At 41.4% G+C, this 20,780-nt stretch overlaps 1 protein-coding gene across 1 annotated transcript in view; it reads left to right on the top strand.

The window, feature by feature from the left end:
- Adam22 (ADAM metallopeptidase domain 22) overlaps positions 1–20,780 on the top strand; it is a 221,309-nt gene that overhangs the window by 101,389 nt on the left and 99,140 nt on the right. Inside the window, 1 exon segment of the mRNA XM_032907027.1 lies at positions 1,575–1,641. Within this exon segment, the coding sequence (XP_032762918.1) occupies positions 1,575–1,641 (67 nt within the window).

The following is a 20,780-nucleotide window of genomic DNA, read 5'->3' as shown; positions in this document are numbered from 1 at the left end:
AGACTGTAGAGTTCATAGCTGGGTGAGATTTGTGATCCCCTCCCCCCCCCCAGCCCCCAGCTGGTAGCATGTGTGAGTTCTTTAGCACTGTGAATGCTAGTCAGTGGGGATGAAGCTTCTAGTAGATCCTAAGCTCGTTTTTTCTCTGTCCAATGACATACATATGTGGTGTCTTCAGCACCAGGTTGTGGAGGGTAACCAATGGCACTGGCAGTACCCTGTGATGTTTTCAGGAACAGAATCCCAACACCAAGAACTCCTCTGACAATGACTGGTAAGGATAGAAGGCATTCTTGGTCCCGGGCTTTCTATCTGGTAGCACATAATGTCCATTTGGATCATCCTTTCCCCCCATTATATTAAACTCTATCTAAATTCATTTTATACAGGTGTGCACTTTAGAAAGCTTCTATAGTATTAGGTTCTCTTACTCAAGGTGGCTCAGCAGCTAAGAGCACTGGATGCTCTTGTAAAGGACCTGGATCCAATTCACAGCACCCACGTTGTGGGTCACAGCCATCTCGAACTCGAGTTTCACGGGACCTTCCATTCTCTTCTTGCGTCCATGGGCACTGTACATATGCAGAACACAGACATACATGCAGGCGAAGCACCAACACACATACACTGGACTAAACGAATAGATGGCTAGTTGTATGAATATCCTACCATATGAGAAGGTTGTGTAGAAAACTTTAAGAAAAAAATGGCTTCAAAGTGTTACGATGTTTTGCTTTTTCATTTCTTGTTTCTATTTGTGTGTGTGTGTGTGTAGTGCTTATCTGTCATTGTACACGAGGACAACTCGTGTGTCAGGGAACAACTTGAGAGAGTCAGTTATTTACTTCTGCTATGTGAATGCCAGGACCAAAGTTAGGTTGTCAGGCCCGGCAGCCAGTGTCTTTACCCACTGAGCCACCTTGCCAGCCCATTTCCTATTCCTTCTCATTTCCTTCACTCTTTTTCTGCGTGTGACAGATTAGTAATTAGTAAGAAAAAAAGTCGTGTGATCCATAAAAAATGGTAAGATACAGGTAGGAAATTAAAATTTTCTGATAGAAAGATGCAATAAACAAAACACAAAACAAAAACAAAACAACCCCCTAAACTAGTATATTTTGAAAAAGTAATTGTGTTCTTACAGTTTCCCAGACCCGCTGCTGGGCGGGCGGGGGAACTGGCTGTGTTCCGCCATGGGATAACATGGTGGAGCAGTTCAGCTTCTATCTTTGTAGAAGCCCTAGCTGTCTACCACACTCACTCACTCACTCACTTCCTTCCTTCCTTCCTTCCTTCTTTCCTTCCTTCCTTCCTTCCTTCCTTCCTTCCTTCCTTCTTCTTTCCCTTTCTGTAAAATGTTGCTTTTGTTTAAAAATCTGAGCCAAAGAATTATTAAAGGAGAACTTTATATTCAAGGCCAACATCCCCCCGTCCCCTCCCCCACACATAACTTATCCCGGAGCGAGTACTGAGGCTCAAACCCAGGGCCTGGAGCATGCTTGCCAACCTCTGTTACTGAAATGTCTTCAACAGCAGAATCCTCTTTAATTGCCGTTTCTCTTTTGTTTTTGTAGCGAGTTGCTGTCCTCCGGTTATGTAGAGAGACATATTGAACACGGAGGCAAGGTCGTGGAAAACAAAGTAAGTGAATTTTCCTTCCTTGGTGGGGAATCTTTGTAAACACCGAGTTTGGGACCCGGACTTCGTGCTTGCTAGATGTGCATTCTACCAATTGAGCTGTGCTCCTTAAATGAAAACTGTATCCGACTCCATGAATGCCTGCAAGTCAGTCTCCTAAAGGGCTCTACTCAGTTGTCGTAGAACAATCAAGTGTAAAATCAAGGGCAGTGCATTCGATCTGGGGTATGAACATGAATGTGCGGAGAGGAGTATATTCATAAATCTTTAAAGCTGTAATTTTTAATTTAAAAATATTAAAATATGTAATTCAAAGACAAAGATGCACAAAAAAACCAGGTAAGGACTGATGAGTCTCCTTAAGACTTCTATCTGATTTGAGCTGTGGAGCCTCCTTAGCAAGTCCACGTGTTGTGTTGCTTTGCCCTCACCCCTCAGCCCCTGCTCCCGCCCCCTGAGATCACCCTCACTGGTGGGCCGGCTCTCTGAGCCACCTACACTGTTGAGCCCGCCCTCTGAGACCACCTTCACTGGTGAGCCCATCCCCATATCCCCTCACTGGTGAGCCCCGCCCCCCCCAGACCACCCTCACTGTTGAGCCTGCCCTCTGAGACCATCCTTACTCATGAGCCTCTCCCAGATCATCCTTACTGGTGAGTCTACCCCCCACCCCAACTGGTGAGCCCGCTCTCTTAGCGCTGTCATTTATGGTTTCATCAACAAAGCTTGTATCGATTTAGTTTCGTCTATTTGTGTTTAAAGTGTCTCATTTATTTTATCTTTTTGCTCTTTAAAATTTTCTTGTTGAGGAAGTGAAATTGTTTATCTTATACAAGTTTCTCACTGTCTAGATTTTAGTGTTGACTATAATTTCACATTTATAGCAAGTAAAATCCACCTTAATGATTATCCTTAACAGAACAGTTGATTTTGCCTTTAGGGCCTTTTCGTTTTCATTGAATGCAGTGTTATTGTGCATAACCCTGATTTTAAAGTTATGTTATAGCTGTTTTTATACCCTTCCCCTCCAAGGTTATAAAAAGTCTTTATGTTCAAAAGAGATGCATATTTTTATTCTTTTAGTAAGACAAACGTTTCATCTTTAACTTTTATTTATTTTATTTTACCTACTTTCTTTAAAAACTAAGTTCCAGGATTGAGGGGAATGGCTCAGTCAGTAAAATATCTACCATGCCAGCGTGAAGGCTTGAGTTCTGATCCGCAGAACTTAGGCGAGAGCCAGTCTGGTGGCGTACACCGGTAGTCCATCACTGGGGAGATGAGATGATTTCAGAGGCTGGTGGCCAGCTGAGTGTAACCGAATCATTCAGCTCCATGTTCATTAAGTCTCAGACTCTGTCTCAAAAGTGACCCCCACTCCAGCCTCTACCCACACAGCATTCACGTACACAGAAGCACACAGACCCCTCACAATAAATATAAAATGAGGTTCTAAATATCACCCTGTGTGTTAGAGTATACATGTTTGGTGTTTGATATGAACTTATTTATTTTTTAATGTCTCCATCTGTGTTCCAATTAAGTTGTTTCCCTTATAAATAATGAGAATTGTCATTTGTTTGTCAGAGACAATGTCAGAGACATAACGTTCCCTGCCTCGTAATCAATTTACATATGCCTTGGAGATGTGCATTATATCTTCTTTTTTTAATAAGAGGTACAAATAAGAAAGAATGGAGTTTTAAATTCTGCCCAAGACGAATTACAAAGTGACATACCACATTGGAATTTACGCCCAAGTTCATTCAATGTTAATTCGTATGAAGAATTGTATAGATGTATGCATTTATGTGCATATCTTCTCATAGGTTTGGTTTTTTGTTTTTTGTTTTTTGTTTTTTTTTGAGAAAAAGATACTCAGTAGTTTGGGCCTCAAGTGCACACCAGTCATTCTGCCTCAGCCTTCCAAGAGCTCAAATTACTGGCATCAAGAAATTGAAAGCATTTACGAATTAGAATGGAGTGGGACGGAAGTCTTTAATTTTGAGTGTGGAGAATGGCACCTTTGGGTTTGGGAGAGGGGGAAATGGAAGCAATGAGTAGTGACCACACATTCTAAGCCGCACAGTTTGCTAGTTGTAAGTTACAGGGTTTGTTGTTGTTGTTTCTGGTTGTTTGTTTGTTGAAGGAATAGTCTTAGGACTCACACGAATCTGTTGGTATTGCGGGTAGCTGAAATTTCTAGCTACATAGGCACAACATTATAATACTCATAATAATAACTAGCATTTATTAATGATAATTGGTCATACACATCCCTATTCGAGTTCTACCCACACAGTGATCTGTGATCATCAATAAAACTCTTCTCCTGCATTACGGAGAGGTTCAGAGCTGCAGCTTGACCCTACATTAACTTCATGGCCAAACCTTCTACCAGCTTGTTCATCACATAGGCTGTAGCGCATAAATTAGGAGGGCTATGAAAAGCTGCAATGGATTTTATTAGTCCTTTCTGTATGCATACGTAATTGATTTTGGAGGTTTCCAATAACAATAACTTTATTGTCTCTAATCTGCAGGCTAAAGTCGTGATTTACCCAAAGACCCTGTAGGTTTTCTCTCAGCTTGGGTTAAACTGATGTCGGTTAGTTTTTCTGAATTGTCACTTCTTCCTTCATTTTCCCTACATGAGCATCTTGGGAGAATAGCTTTAGCATCTGTTTTCAAACAGTGACTGTGGAATAGAGAAACATACCAGAAACTTGTACCAGTGGCTTAGGGGACAGATAGCCTCCGGGTCAAAGAGCAAAGTAAGCATTGCTCTGGACATGTGATTTATCCTTCTATCACTAATGTGATAGAAAGAATGGTCATTTGCTTGTATCGCTAATTCTGATAGTATTTTTGTTCAATTCTTTTATCTCTGATAGTAATGACAAAAGCAATAGCCAATGAGTGTCTAGTTTTAGTAGCACAGGTTATTTGTAAATATAATTATTCCTGTTTGCTTTTGCGTTAGAGTTCTCAAGAGTACAGTTAGCTGTGTAGAGAGAGTCCTACTGACTGGTTGGTAACTAACTAGCTTCTAGTCCCTGACGTGGGCATATTGATTCTCACCAGGAATCATGGCTTCAGAGTCTTAATTGGGTTCTCAGCGGCAGGGGAAAGATGGAGAAGAATACAAAGGAGTGTGGGTCAAGGTTAAAGTCTGGAATGTGTAAGGAGACGGAAGAAAGTGCTGTGTGATGGGGAGCAGGTGTCAGCGGAAAGTAGTCAACGGCGAGAGCACTTAATGTGACACTACCGGAGCCTTCTGCTCTGATGAAACGTATTATAATTTACATTAAACGTATTTTAAGGCAAACTCAAATAGCCCTTGTTTCTGGAAACAGATAGGAAGTTGATACAGAAGCAAAAACAATGTCTGAGGTTTCCTATGTCCATCTTTTTCTCCATAGTGTTAGAGTGCTGCGAAAGCTTTATTCTCTCTCTCTCTCTCTCTCTCTCTCTCTCTCTCTCTCTCTCTCTGGGAGTGTTTGTGCATATGCATATCTCTGTGTGTGTATTTGTGTGTGTACTTTGTGTGTGTACGTGTGACTGTGTACATGCATGTGTGTGGTGTGGTATGTGTGTGTACATGTGTGCATATATACACATCCCATGTCTGAGTTCACTGGAGGTACAAGATGACTTGTAGAAAGCATTCATTTCTCTCACAGCCCCCTTGGGGACTGAACTCAGATAGTCATTCTTGGCAGCAATTGCCTTTATCCATAGAGTCATCTTGGTGTCCGACCACCAATAATATGATCTTCCTGAAGGTGCCTGCATTACTAAATTCCTTCAGTATTCATTTTCCTAAATCATATTTCCAGCTCGTTTCTTTCTTCCTTGAATCTTACCCTAATCTTTTTGCTTTCTTTAATGAATAAGTGATAGGGAAAAAAAACAAAACCCGTCAGGACAGTTGTGAGAAATCATTCAGAAAAAAAAAATATGGTGACTGTTGGGACAACAGGCGTTCTCCTAGCCTGTATTTCCCATGATTCTAAGCAGCACCAGTAGACAACTGCCCATGATCTCCACTGCACTTAAGGTTTCTCTTGTCTCCTTTTCTTGATTCGTCTCCAAGAAACACAGTTCCCAACCTTCCAGCAATTAAAAAGCTTCCCAGGTGCTGAAGGGATAGCGTTTTGGACATGTATCTTAAGGTGTTTTATTTGTGATAAAAAAACAAGAGAGAGAGAGAGAGAGAGAGAGAGAGAGAGAGAGAGAGAGAGAGAGAGAGAGAGAGAGAGGTGTGGTAGACATCTTGCTTAAGCCAAATGCAACCAGCTCTCATTAATGATAGAATCTGAATCAAAGGGGCATCATGGTCTCATGACATTTATTATTTCTACTTTTAAAATGTAATGCCAAGACCATTAGTTCATGTATCCTTTTGTATGCAACTCGATTTTTACTGAGATTGTTCCATATAATCAAATAGTACAACAAATACTCGAATTGTTTCTTTTTGACCCAGGGAGTACAAACTTAGGTACTAAACAGTCAGTGCACCTTATCAATATATTTGTTACAGCACAGAAGATGAACACAGGAGTCAGTCGCCCAGCTTCCTGACTGATTCTCCAAACGGCTTTAACCCTTCAGAATCCTGAAGAACAGTAAGCAAGTCATTAAGTAGGGAAGAGAAGCTGGACTCTGGTGCACAGTGACTTGTGCTGCCTGTGTTAGCACAGAGGCATCCTCCCCCCTGGGTCTGTTGTAAGCAGACATCTTTCTTTTTCTCAAGTAGCTTGTTAGTGTACAGTCCTCCATTTTGAAAGCCATCTTTGAGATGCAATGCCAAGTGATCTATGCCAGACTATTCTCTCCCTCCCTCCCCTCCTCTCCCCTGCCCTTTCTCCCTTTCTACCCCCCTCTTCCTTTTCTCTCTCCCATCTCTTTCTGACAGACTTTACTGTGTAGATCAGACTGGCCTTGAAAACAGTTTTTCTGATACATCCTCCTGATGCGTGTGCCTTCATGCCTACCTTAGACCATTTTCTATTTTGATTAATTTTTCCCTCCCTCGCTGCCTCCTTCCCTCCCACCCCCTCCCTCCCTCCCTCCCTCTCTCCCTCCTTTCCTCCCTTCCTCGCTCAAAGAGCACAGCAACAGCCGTCCTTTCACAAGGTGCCTCTCTTACTTACAACTTTATCTTACATCGAGACACACGTATTCTTGTCTAGAATTCTAAGTGCAGTTAGCTTCTCCGGAGACTCTTGGATAATACTTAGTTACCTTAAGAGTCACTGAGTCATATGGGCTGGGGAGATGATTTTAGAAAGGAATAAAAAAAAAAAACGGATCTATTTATAGAAGCTGTTACTTAAGCTTAAATTTAAATCCTGGGCTGTGTGGAGATAGGGAGGCCGTCATCCAAGTGGAAGGAATTCAGAGATGTGCATTTTTAAGGCTGGCTGGTTGGGAATGTCAGCTGAAGAGCCTTAGCCCTTGGAGGTGCTCTCTGCCCTGACCTATGTCCCAGCTCCGGAGCATAAATTCCTTAACCAAGTATATGTGTGCAAAGTGTATAAAATGATGCAAATAATTAATGAATCGATGATAGGAATATTTGACAAGTGTAGCTACCATGTGTTGGAACATGGCTTTTTTTATTTTTAAGTTTCCCTTTCTGGAAGATTTGGGTTAAGCACTCTTAGCACTGAGCTGGAATTCTGAGAGCAGAACCTTTAATGCAGGGTATGGGAGATTCGTGACAGGCATAGCCACATGCCCCGCCGGAATTCAGAATAGAAAATCATCAGACTACATTGATATAGACAGGCTATGTGTCAAGTTAGCCCTGGCTTAACTGTTAACCAATTAATAAAATTAGAATGATTTAAATATTTGTGTGCTTATACGTCATTGTCATAGGTGAACATTTAATTATCAGATGTAAGCAGACTAGCTTTAATTTCTGTTGTTTTTACTTTACTATTTTTAATTTTTACTTGTTTTTGAGATGGGGCCTGGAACTCACTACATTGATATGGCTGTCCTCAAACTCCTAGACATCTACCAGCATCTGCCTCCTTAGTGCTGCAATTAAAGGTGTCACAGTGCTGTCATTTAACTTTTTTAAGCCTGGGTCTTACCTTGTGGCCAAGCTGGTCTTTAATATTCTTTCCTCCTGCTTCTGCCTCATTAGCTGGGATTTTCGGCATGCCCCACCATGTCCCAGCCTGACTAATTCTGTTATACCTTAGTCATATTCCTTAACCACCGACATCAATTTTAATTGTTCCAGTGATTTTGTTAGTTCTTTGAGGATTTCCTAACCGAATGTCATACTTTGTATTTTCATACAGTGCTACATTCACCGTCCACTTGCTCCTCTCAGATATGTCCTCAACCTCTTTACCCACCCCCAACTTTAGGCCTCCCCTTTAACACACCATGCCGAATTTCTGTTGCTCATATACTCAGAGGGTGTGAAGCCATTCAACAGAGCATCCTCAACCCACCAGAAGCCACCAGATGTTAACAGCTCCTTAGTTAGGGATAGGTACTCTCAAACCCTCCCTCCTCCGAGCTAGAATGTCAGCAGGCTTGTCCCATGTAGGCAACCACAGCTGGTTTGAGTTCATGAGTACAGCGACCCTGCCATCCAGAAGACACTTTAATTCTAGTCTTCCTCTGGCACTTATAATCTTTCTTCTTCCATGAACCCCGAGCTTCCAGGGAGTGTGGGGCTTGATACTGATGACCTACTGGCCACCGACACTTATTCTCTGCCGTTTGAACAGTTGTCAGTCTGTTAACCACAGTCAACCGCACAGAGAAAGTTTCCTAATAAGGACGGAGCACTCCATGGTCTGTGGGCATAGAGATAAAAATTTAGACAGCAGTTGAATATTATATCCATTTAGCAAAGTGTTAATAGCTTTGCTTAGCATCTGTGAACTCCTGTGAGTTCTTGGCAGGAGGTACAATACCATAAACACCATATATGCATTTCTTCTTAAGGAACAGGCCTTAAGTCAAGCAGACTGTAGTTGGCTAACTCCATAATGTCTATGTCCTTGTCTATGACCTAATGACCTTGTATTACTATTGCAGTTCATAGGGTTCACAGCTGGGTTAGTCTGCTGAAGACTTTTTGGCTCATCAGTAGCACATTCTGGTTTTATGAAATCTAGCCATCGGTGGGAGGCGGGCTTCTAGTCCGTTTCAACTTTATTTCTCTGTGTATTATCAGTTTCTACTTTATTTCTCTGTTTATTATGACCAAAGTATGTGGCGACTTCAGCAATAGGGTCTTCCCATCAAGTTATGGTGAGAAACCAAAGACAGAAGCAATGGCCTGTATTGATTTGGCAGTGTGTGGGCCAGCTCTGGCCAACAGCTTAAAGAGAGATTGCCCACCCCTGACCCTGGGCTTTTCATTTGGTGATCCTTGGTTTCTGGGAGCTGCATTATCCCCTGTGTGGGATAAGCTTAATTAAAATCACTTATATGATCATAAGTTTCCATATAGCTTTTAAAAAATATCCTTATTATCCTTCCCCAACTCCCTGTCTGCCCTACTCTCCTACCCCGTCCCCTAAACCTCCATACCCTTTAAAGGTTATTTTTAACTATTGATATTAAAATATAATCGCTGCGTTCTCCCCCTTTCTGCCTTTCAGCTCATTTCATGCACCGCTTGCCTCTTGCTCTTTATCAAATTCATCCTTCCCCTTTATCAAGACAAGGCCTCATGATGTAGCTTACAGTAACCTGAACCTTGTGATGTGGCCCAAGCGGATCTCAGTCTCTTCGGAGTCCACTGCCTCTGTTTCTCAAGTGATGGGATTGCAAGCGTGAGCTGCTGCACTTGACTCATGGGGAAAATATTATTATTATTATTATTATTATTATTATTATTATTATTATTATTATTATTGAAACTGAGGCTCATGTGACCCCAGCTGGTCTTGAACTCAGTATGTACCTGAGGTTGGTATTAAAGGTCTACTCTGGTTACCTTCATTTTCCTAGTGCTGGGGTTGCAGATATGTCTCAGTACAGGGCATTGTGTGTGTGTGTGTGTGTGTGTGTGTGTGTGTGTGTGTGTGTGTGTGTGTGTGTTTGTCTGTGTGTGTCTGTGTGTATGTATGTATGTATGTATGTATGTGTGCATGTACAAGATAGAATGATTCTATAAAAATAAAATCTAGACTTTCCAAATGACAAATGTAAAGTACAAACATTTAATAAATAATTGCATTGAACTTCATGGTAGGTGGTAGAGGGGTTCAATTCTAGTAGCTTTTTATTTAGAAATACTCTTAAAGGCAAATAGGGCCAGTACTGTCCTTTGGATCCTGTGGACTTGAACTGATGCTCATTTTAAAATACTTTTGTTTGAACAAGTGAATTGAATCCAATGGAAAACTCAGGTTTTTCTGCTACTAGTGCAAGAACCATGTTATTTTCCAAAGGTATTTTAAAATCCTCAATAAAAGTATAGCTTTAATAATCAGTGAACTTGAGTCTTGGGACGCTTATTTTTTGGCTCATAATTTACTGTATAGTGGTGTCCTATAGGAAGAGTGAATTTTAATGGGCTTTCTACTAACTCGGGCTTCAAACTAAGTCTTATTTTAGGGGAAAGTATGAGTCCAGTTATTTAATTCTGGTTGTTTGGGAGAGTTAATGACTTTTCCTGCATAATACAAACTAATTGTGCTCCCTCAGTGGGACTACTGTTAGCATCTTGTTCTCAATGGTATTGTATGATGGTTGGGGCAGCTATGTTGGTGTACCCTTTTAATTTGGGCCAGACTGCTCATAGTGGGTTCCAAGTCATTGAGGGCTACATAGAGAGACCTAACCAAGAAAAAAAAAAAAAACACTCTTCTTGTTTTACATTCCCCAAATTATGTATTTTACAAATCAGTTCTTTTTATAATGCTGATGTTGCTACCTCAGAGTTCCTAATGTCTTCATATTGACCTCCTGAGACACGTGATCACCTGACACTAACGCTAGTAACTGGGCTGGGGAGTTGTGAAGGCACTCACTGTAGCTGGAGTGCGAGTATGTGTTCCATACTGGACACCAGTGGGCGGGCTTTGCACATGCATTAAGCAGTCTTTCCTTTGTTATCCTCAGTTTCCATGTGAAGAAACTGAGAGCAGAGTTGAATCTGACCTAAGAATCTGGGGTCAAGACGTCTGGTACTAGGATTTGTGATTTTTAACCACCAAAGTCCAGGGTTCTCTGGAGACAGTATTCGTAGCGGAGGAATTAAAATGTAGTTTTTTGACTCCGGTACTTCAATAACATCTCCTTTGACAGTTGTATTTAGTAAGTTGTAATGTGGAGATGTAATTGGCTCAGATGAGTCTCAATTATTCTCTGAAGCAAATTTCCATTCTTCCAAAGAAGACCAAGTGCCTGCAAAGGATGCCCTATATTCCAAACCATTTGTTTGTGTGGCTATTTTTAGTCCCTCTCTGTTCTCTATCGAAGTTAAATTGTGCATTGTTCATTACAGAGAGCACATTGGCTTCAAAGCCATTATGTCTGAAATATGTTGCTTCCTTGCACATGGCAAGCACATGCTCCGTTCTCAAACCCATCTTATGCCCACTTTTACATTTATCTGCATCTGGAGAAAATGTGAAATTTTATGAGCGAGGGTAATGAAGCTGAAACATATCATCATCTTGCCAGAAACTTAGAGATTTGATTACATCCTTGCCGAAATGCTTTAAAATGTCCACCCTCCTCCCCCATCATCTCTCCTCTTTTCAACACACAATGGAGCTGCACAAATCTAATAAACGGATGGAGAAAATGTTTGGCCCTCTCTCACGCATGCATTAGCTATTCAGGTCAGGGAGCTGACTGTACCTTTGCCTAGTCCCAAGCATCTGTGTATTTCACACCTCCTCTGCAGGCTTGATGGGGTGCACACGTCCTCTCTGGCAGGCTATGCAAACACAGGCTCCTCTGCCACACTGTAATCAGTGTGGTTCAGGAAGGTCTCGATTTGATTCTCCTTGAGTTATAGGAAAAAGAATTCTTTGGGGATTAAGTAAATTTCCTTTTCCTTGGGACTGAGGCAAGGTAAGTCCATCATCATGTATAATGCATCAGCTGCCTTAATGGGTTTATAAAGACTACCGGTCATCTTATCTCTGTACCCCAAAGAAAATCTACTGGCCCATTACCAGTCGATGCAGGTCAGGTGGGAGTACAGAAAATGAAGTGACAGCTGCTGTCAGCGTGAGCTTCCTTCCCCGGCTTTGCTTGGAAGCTCTTTAGCACAAAGTCCCTCTCGTTTTCTTTCTAGTGTGAAGTTTGTCTTCGCCCAATTAAATATCCAAAGAATTATTTCACTTGTTAGTATTCTAAATCTTATCTATAGACTTAAAAGACATTTTCAGCATATATATTATAATATATATTGTATATTATATACATATATTATATATATATACATATTCAAAGTAGCACCAACTAATTGTGTTTTGTGTATAGAACTAATACAGCAGAAGGAGCTTTTCTATTTTAAAACCAACCTTTTCATTGTGAAGTGTCTTCCAGTCTACTCTTGGCAATCTCTTTTTTTTGTATCAGAGTGCACTGTTATTAGAGTAATTACAATCAAACAGGAAGTTACTTTAGCTAGCTTGAAACACACACACACACACACACACACACACACACACACACACACAATTCCCCTGGTGTCATTCTAAGATATAGTTATGTTCTTATTCGTTATTCAATTCTTGCTTTCCAGTGAGTGTTACTATAAAATAAAAACACATAGGAAAGGCCAGAGAATCAGTATCACAGGCATCGAGCAGTTTGAATGTTTATATGCATTTTGGATAGTAATTTATCAAGGGCCCAACTGATTTTTTAAAATAGAATTCTTGCATCAGTGCAGTGAGAAACGGCTTAGATGCATGTGGACTTGATAATCCCAATAGGAAACTCTTACAAACTCAGACGTGGCATTTTAGAGGCCAGAACATTAACACTAGAGATTCATGGCAAAGGCAAGAGAAGCTCAGGTTCTCAGAGTCTTTGAAATTCTTATTCCTTCAGTAAATGTGAAGAGGATTCTGGTCCTCCATGTTATATAGCAGCATGCAGTACACAATGCAGCCTTTGCCTTCATGAAGCTTGGCTTTAAGGAGTTAAAGATATCTTTTAATTATTTAGCCCCATTTCCTGTACATTATATAATTAGTAAGTGATTTAAAAAAAAATTGCACGTCGCTGTCCGAGCACTCTGTGGTAGGCTTGATCTCGTCAGACTGGTGGGTCAGAGAGGATACCTTAACTCTTCAGGACTAAAGCTGAATACAGGGCCTTCCCTGAGCGTAACAGGCAGATCCTCTACCATCGAGCTGTGCTTCCGCTCCAAGACATTCTTCATGAAATGATACTACATTCAAAGTCTGAGTAATAAACATTTGGCAGGTGAGATGGGAACAGAACGTTCTCTGGAGGTACAATCACCCTGTTCCGAGGCCCCTGAGACCTTGAGGCAGGATGTCGTAGCGTGTGAACAGAAAGAAAGCAGAAGGGTGAATAGTGAGAGTGGGGTAGACCAGAAGGACCAGGAGGACCAGGAGAAGAAGGAGGGATGCATGTGGATCCACACATCTCTTTCTCTTTTCCTAGCCATCTTCATCTCAGGAAATATGTCTGCAGCTGTCTCTGGAATGCTGTGTTGGATCGATGATCCCAAGGTATTCCCCATCATAGAAGCGCTTTGGATAAGGCCTCTTTTTTGAAGACATGCTATCTTTCTCGCTAAGTAAGACTTTACAAATGTCCTCAGTGATGGTAGCAGATGAGACCTCAAGGCAGATCTGTAGTTTGGAAGCAGAAACACTCAGGCACTGTGAATACTGTTAGAGCAGGTCAAAACTTAGCTTCTGATTGTACCAGTTAGTATCTGAGGACTATTTACCGATTCTGTGTGCTTCATTCTTCTGCTAAAAAAAAAGATGAGGAAGCAAAGAGGCAAGCAAACCTTTGGGTGTGGAAAGAGCACTATAAATGTCAATGCAGGCTCAGGAGCAAGGCCAAGTAGCAGTGTGTAGAGGATGTCTGGGCACATCTGTGGTGGCATTTGAATGTTCTCAGCTTCCAAATCTGCCCATGACACAGGCAGCCAGTCAGCCATGGCCTTCACTGACTTTGCTGACTATGTATGCCACATTTTGCTTAACATGCATGATTAGGACACATGCTAGTCCATGTCCATGGAATGATGCAGAAGGACTGTGCTAGCCCATGTGCTAGAAGTGGGGTGGTTTCTCATGACGCCCCCAACTGTGCAAATGTGAAAGTCCATTTTGGAGAGATCTGGGTGAATATTTTTCCTGCTATAAGGATGTTTGATGAACGAGAACCAGGTCCGTTATGAACCATATGCTCACCCCTGGAAGTTTACCTTCTTTCCCAAGGCTGGCTCACGCTCAACTCTTAGAGACACTTTTTTGTCGGTTTTAAATTCCAACCTACCAATTATAACCAATTGAATTGGTGTGTGATAAAATTTCTATAATTTTAAGATATTTCACACATATCAAAATGATGTCAGATATTTTAAAGAGAGACCTATGTGAGACTTAACATATTAGTGTTTTACTGCATTTGTTCCTATTCTCTCTCTCTGTCTCTCTCTCTCCTCTCTCTTGCTCTCTGTCTCTATCTCTGTCTGTCTGTCTCTCTTGCTCTCTGCCTCTGTCTGTCTCTGTCTGTCTCTTTCTGTCTGTGTGTGTGTGTGTGTTATGCATGTGTTGTGTGTATGCATATGTGTGACACATGGATGATATAGTGCATGTGTGTGATATATATGTGTATATGTGATGTATGTATGTTCTATGGTGTATGTGGTGGTGTATGTTTGTGGGTTCTATGTGGGAAGGGCAGTGTGATGGAAACCGGCACTTTGTGCATATATGTGTTTTTCATTTGAGCTCTGTCCCTCGGATTTTCACCAAATCTACTGGTGCTTCCTGACGTCTACTTTTCTTCATTTATTATTTCTACTCCTCCAGTTTTGTCTCACTGTATTCATTCTTTAGTTGAACGAGTCCTGCTAGTTTAGTGTATTTTTAAAATAACTCCATTTTCTTTACTGTTGTTTACATTCCAACAATTTTTCCTCTTATCTTCATGATCTCCTTCTACCTATATCTTTATTTCCACAACAGACTCAGTGATGTGTACATGTAATCACAGCAGTCAAAAGGCAGAGTCAGGAAGGTTACTACAAATCTGTGGCCGGACTAGTGTATATAGCAAGTTCCATGCTAGCCTGGCCTACTTGGTAAGATCTTGTTTCATAGAAACGAAACAATTAAAACAACAACAAAAATTCCCTATCGTTCTTTGTGCGGCTCAATGAGTTTAATATTTAACCTTCTAAACAGTAGTTTTCCTTGTTCTTTCTACTTTTCTGTAGACGTCCAGCATCCAACTATGGAAAATGCACTCTTCTTGTTTTCCATCTTCTTTTTTGTGTTTGAGACAGTCTAGATGTGTAGTCTTAAACTTCCGAGCTCAAGAGAGCCCCTCTCCTTAATCCCTGAGTGCAGATGTAGCAGGCGTGCTCCCGTGAGCCCAGCTATAGTGTACTCCTGAGCTACATTCTAACAGCATCTCGGGATGTTGGCTGCATAGATTAGATTACTTAGGCTCTCTCCTTGACTCATAAATTATTTACAGCTTTAGAAGTAGCTTTCAATTGTTTAAAATTTTTTCTACTTAGCTTTCTAAAACTTCTAATCATATATTTATTTGCTGGTTTGAAATTTTATTCCTTTATGGTAAGTGCAGTCTACAAGATATTGATTCTTTAGATGCTGGCCTGGTATTTAAAGGGGGTAAAAATGTTGGTGATCTTTAAGAAGGGAGGTGTGCTGATTCATCTCCCTTCTTCGTCTTAAAGGAAAATAGAGTCAGTAAGATGGTCAACTCATGCCTCTGGGACAGTTCATGAATAAAAATCACCTTTTATTTTCTTACTCAGCATCTTTCAAAGTCCAACACAACCTTAAATGCCTACTTGCCTTTCTCCATTGACACTGTAGAATTCTTCCTTCCCTTAGTAAGACAGTACTTTGTGCCTGGCAATCCCAGGCTACTCTACAGTCATTCATGGAGGGGAGGAGGGGCTTGAGTGTTTTAGGACTCAGGCTGCAGGAAGGAAGGGAGATGCCTTAAAGGAACCTGAACTTGGCCGCTAGAAAGGAACTCTTTATCTTCCCTTCTACAAAGAAGTACTAGACAGTAGATAGAAGAATGATAAAATGGAGGTGAAATTAAAGTAAAATAAATACAGGGGAAGGTAGGCAAAAAAAAAAAAAAGCAATTTTCATCTCCCTCATTTTCAGTTTTTCTAATAGTTTTAATATTTTTATTATTTTTTTTTTTACTTATTTACTTTTGCTTTATTTACATATGGTCTTGAAAGCAAGGTTGACCTCAAACTTCCTATGTAGCCAAGGGTGTCTGTGAGCTACTGACTGTCCTACCTATACCTTTTAAAGCTAGACTTATGGGAGAGTGACACTGTCTGCTTCCTTTCCCTCCCCTCCCCTCCCTTCCCCTCCCCTCCCCTCCCCTCTTTTCCCCTTCTCTACATTTTATTCTTTCATAAGGAAAAAAAAAACTAACAGAAATCATTTTCTTCCTTTATTTTAGGGATGCCTAATAAGTTTTTTTGCTGTGTCTTTATCATCTTTTTCATATTCAAATATCCAGTAAAGCATAAGGTTTCAAGTAATATATATCTTTTATGCTAAGCACTTCATGTGGTGCAGCACATGGAAATTTTGTTATTTATAAAGAGATACTGTGGTGTGCTAGTTTCCTAGAAATGGTTATAAATTCGTGGGCTTATAATTACATAGTCAGTGTATGTGGCCCACGTTGATTTTCCATTCTCCCAGTTTAGAACTACGTCTGAGTGAACCTGGTAAGACCCATCTCTGCAATGCAGTAACTGGTTACAAAGAAGCTCTTCCTGGGAACCCAGCAGAATAAGACAACTGAAGAATTTCTCTTGATTTGCAATCTCCGACTTAATAATAGGATGGGAGATCTGCTTTCTCATATTATTTGGTAAAAATAAATTAGTATTTGGTGTGTGTGTGTGTGTGTGTGTAAGGGGGGATTATGTGTGTGTATGAATGTGAATGTGAAAAGGTATATATATATGAGTGTGTGTGTATGTGGGTCAGTATATGTAAGTATGTGCGTGCATTTGTATATGTGTGACATGTATGTATGTGTGTGTGAATGTGCATAAGTGTGTATATATATGTATGAGTGTGTATATGCATATATATGTACGTGAGTGTGTGGTATGTTCCTGTGTATATGCATATGTGTGTCTATGTGTGCGTCTGTATGTGTGTGTGTATATGTGTGTGTGAGTGTGTATACATATGTATATGTATGTTAGTGTGTGCATTGTGTGTACTTGTTGGTAGGAATGTGTAAGAGTGTGTACATATGTGTGAGTGTGTATGTGTATGAGTGTGTATGTGTATATGTATATGTGCATGTGTGTGTTTGTGTGTGTATCATATGTAGATGTACTCAGAGGAATAGGGGTTGAACTCAGGTGTCTTCCTTAGTTGCTTCTCGCCTATACACTGAGCCAGGATCTCTCCTTCGAACCCAGAGCTCACTGTATGTATGTGGATGGGTCCTGGGATCTGAACTTCTGTCCTCATTGCTGTACGGCAAGCACTTATAACTGCTGAGCTGTCTCCCCAGCCCCTAACTGAGAATTGAATTTTGTTTTGTTCATTCTGTATATATGTGTGCCCATGTGTGTTTATGGGCATTACCTGGGTGCACATGCCCAGGGAGGTCTGACAGTGACAACTGGAGTTACAAATAGTTGTGAACCACCTGATGAGGGAGAGTGAGGGTGAGGCTGAGAAGGAAACTCAGGTCCTCTGCAGGAGCAGGACGGGCTCTTCTTGTTCATTTCTATTGTTAAGACAACACTTTTTATTCCCTGTACAGTATTTTAGTCAGATAAAACCGGCAGGCTACAGGCTGCTCAAAGCACTGCCTCAGAGATGATCTAGACGGTGCACCAGGCCTCAATTCCCTTTCTATCTTCTGTACACAGTCAGCAATGCCCCATCCCAAGAGGAGCCAAGACACATCCAGCCAGTGCACAAGGAGTCCCCGACAGAGGGGAGCTATAGCAGCTGTTGCACCAGAGTCCCATTGCCCCAGCAAGTGTTACCGTTCTTTCTGTAAGGTCTCTAGGTCAGGAGAGGAGAAAGAAAGAGAAGATGAAAGCAAAATCCTAGGTCAACAGCCAGAGGAAGCTTGAAACAGGACCAATTTATCCGAGCAAACGAATGAGCAAATGAATGAATGAATGAACGAACGAACGAATGAATGAATGAACATCGACTTCCAGGCTAGAATGTGCCATCTTTCAAAAACAAAAGAAAACACCCCAACACATAAAATAACTTAAAGCCATTTTCTTTTAATTGTATCAATTCGTGTGCTGCCATGTTGACTGTACACACACATGCAGCTTGTCTGGTTGTTGCATTATCTGTTATGCATTCTGTGTGAGAGCTTAGCTTTGAAACAGTTCAGTGGAAACCAAAAAGGAAGACCATTTCACCTGGGAGTTTTACTAAAGGAGGTGGAAAATGGGCAGCCAGCGCAGCAATTGGTCCTGTAGCCCCTTCCATGGCACCATTCATAGAAAGTGGGGGACGGGAACAGTGAAGAAGAGTAGGAAACCAAACCTAGGCAGATTTGTTGTAGCAGCATCAGGTAGCCATGGCTACCATGGTAGGTCAGTAGTGGTCTGGTCTCTGGGGATCCTGCTCTATGATATGGTCTACAGAGATATTCTACAGAGACATTCCATTTGGGCAGGAAAAAGAGATCATGTAGGGCCAAGTGTTCTTCAGGCAGAGGGTCTCTTCAGAAAATCAGCATCTCATTAGATGTCTGTGGCCGAGACCATCGGATCAGCCATTCTTAGAAGACATAGAACCATCCATGAGTGCAAGATGCTCTCCTAGCCCAGGCACCTTTGAGATTCATCTGCACGGCTTGTTACCAGCACCCAGCAAAGAGCAGCCTTTCTGTCTGATGCTCTGGGGAGGGAGAACTTCTGTGTCTCCTGCTTCCAGCAGAACCCTGCTTCCTGCAGGAACAACCATGACAGCTCATTCCAGACTCCAGGTCCCCGGAGTAGCCTCCCTCAGGGGAGGGCCTCTACTTCAAGTGTCCCAGGCTCGCTCTATAGATGCTCCCTCTCCAAGTGTCTAATCCTTCTATAGACTATAGATGCTCTCATGGTGTCTAATGTTGCAGGCTCCACTGAATCCTGGAGTGGGGAGAGGGAGTGAATCAGAAGCCTGCCCTTTAGTCGCCACAGAGGCCGCTGGTCACTAAGATGGACATGGGTAGGGGAAAACATATCAGTGATGGGATAAAATTAACACTGCATTTAAGTCCCTGTCACCTCTTCTAACTCCTCTGAGTGGTTTCTGTGGGGACTGCAGCTGTCCTGGGAGAAATACTTGAAGTTGCCTCTTCCTTGGTACTTCTTAAAAAATCTATAGTAAGTCCTCTTGACCACTAAGCCATCCCTCCAGCCCCGGACTGAACAATGTTGAGTGAAATTATCAGACACTAGAATAGCTGACTACTGGTTTGAGATTTAATCATACTAGATTAGTAATATTTCAAAAGAGACCTACAGTTTATTGAAATGAAATATCTGAAAATGATTGAGTCTAACTCATTTCATTTAGCAATGCTTGGCCATATTTAAAGAAGTGAGAGGTTGAAGAGTATTCACAGAAAAATTCGGATCAGGAAACAGGAATGTTTCATGAAGCCACATTGGACTCAGGAACTGGGATCATTCAAAGGAGGGAGTTCAGACATGGAGACACCATGACAGACACCCCAGCAATGTTTGGTGTGAAGACTCAGGAAGAGATCTGGGGTTATACCTACAACAGCGAGGTGGTTGGCGGTCACTGTAGGTTAAAAAGAAACCAGGAAAGATTCATTTCCCCAGAGCCTTCAGGGGAAGCTCTTTCACTTCAGATTTGGCTCTGGGAATGTGAAGATAACAGATATCTTCAGCCCACCCAGTTTTGATCATTTGTTATGGCAACCCAAAGAGACTAGTGCAGAAGAGGTTTGTCTTTATTTCACTAGAAGCGATATAAAATCCATTAGTATATTAGTGGAGTTGCCTGAGTCTTCATACAGGAGGCAGGCTGAGTTCACATCTCTGGAAACGCCCTTGCATCACAGAAGACTTGAAAAACGGATCCCTAAGGGAATTCATGAGCTAGAGCTCCTGGGAGCTGCCACAGCATAGTCTTCATACTTTGTTTTGCATAACTGACATTACCCTGGGGAAATCAGTGCAGGGATCGACTCTTGCACAACAATAAAAGTAGATGCTAAGCTTGCTGTGTTCCCAGTGGGCCATTTGTTATTAAGCCTGGAGCTCATGACAAAGTTGTCTACCTATATTTGTGATGTTCATCCTCTCCTAATAATATTAATTCCTTCCTTATTACTTTTATTCACATCACAATAGGTTTTTTTTTTTTTTTAGTTTTGTTTGTTCCTTTTGGGTGGAAAATTTTGCTACAGTAATACATTTATGTAGGTTTTTCTCCCCAGTAAGAACCATGAATCTAAGGGGAGGGTCGAGGGAGGAAGAACTCTACCAGGGAGGACTTGGACTGGGACTGAGGCAACATTATGGATGTAAGTAAATAAAATAATTAATTAATAAAAAAACCTTTTTGTGTTTGGGGGTTTTGACTCATTAATTTCTTGAAATGTTTTCTTTCTTCCCTTTTATTGAAAGTATTCTTTTTTTTCTTACACGATACATCCTGTTTACGGTTTCTCATCTCTCTTCTCATTCCACCCTACTCAGATCCACCCCCTTTCTGTCTCTCATTAGGAAAAAAAAAAAATCAGTCTTCTAAGCAATAAAATAAGATGAAGTAGGATACAGTGATAACTAGCACATCCTTTGCATAGTTATGGGCTCCACTTTTGTCTTTTATGGGACGCCTCAGGCTATGAAAGATGCGGTCTCTGCATCGTCATCTGTTTCACGTGCCTTTTCTTGGGCT

The sequence above is a fragment of the Rattus rattus genome, chromosome 6, assembly GCF_011064425.1.
Source record: "Rattus rattus isolate New Zealand chromosome 6, Rrattus_CSIRO_v1, whole genome shotgun sequence".
Lineage (NCBI taxonomy): Eukaryota > Metazoa > Chordata > Mammalia > Rodentia > Muridae > Rattus > Rattus rattus.
The sequence above is the reverse complement of the archived record's forward strand: the minus strand, read 5'-3'. Positions and strand labels throughout refer to the sequence as shown.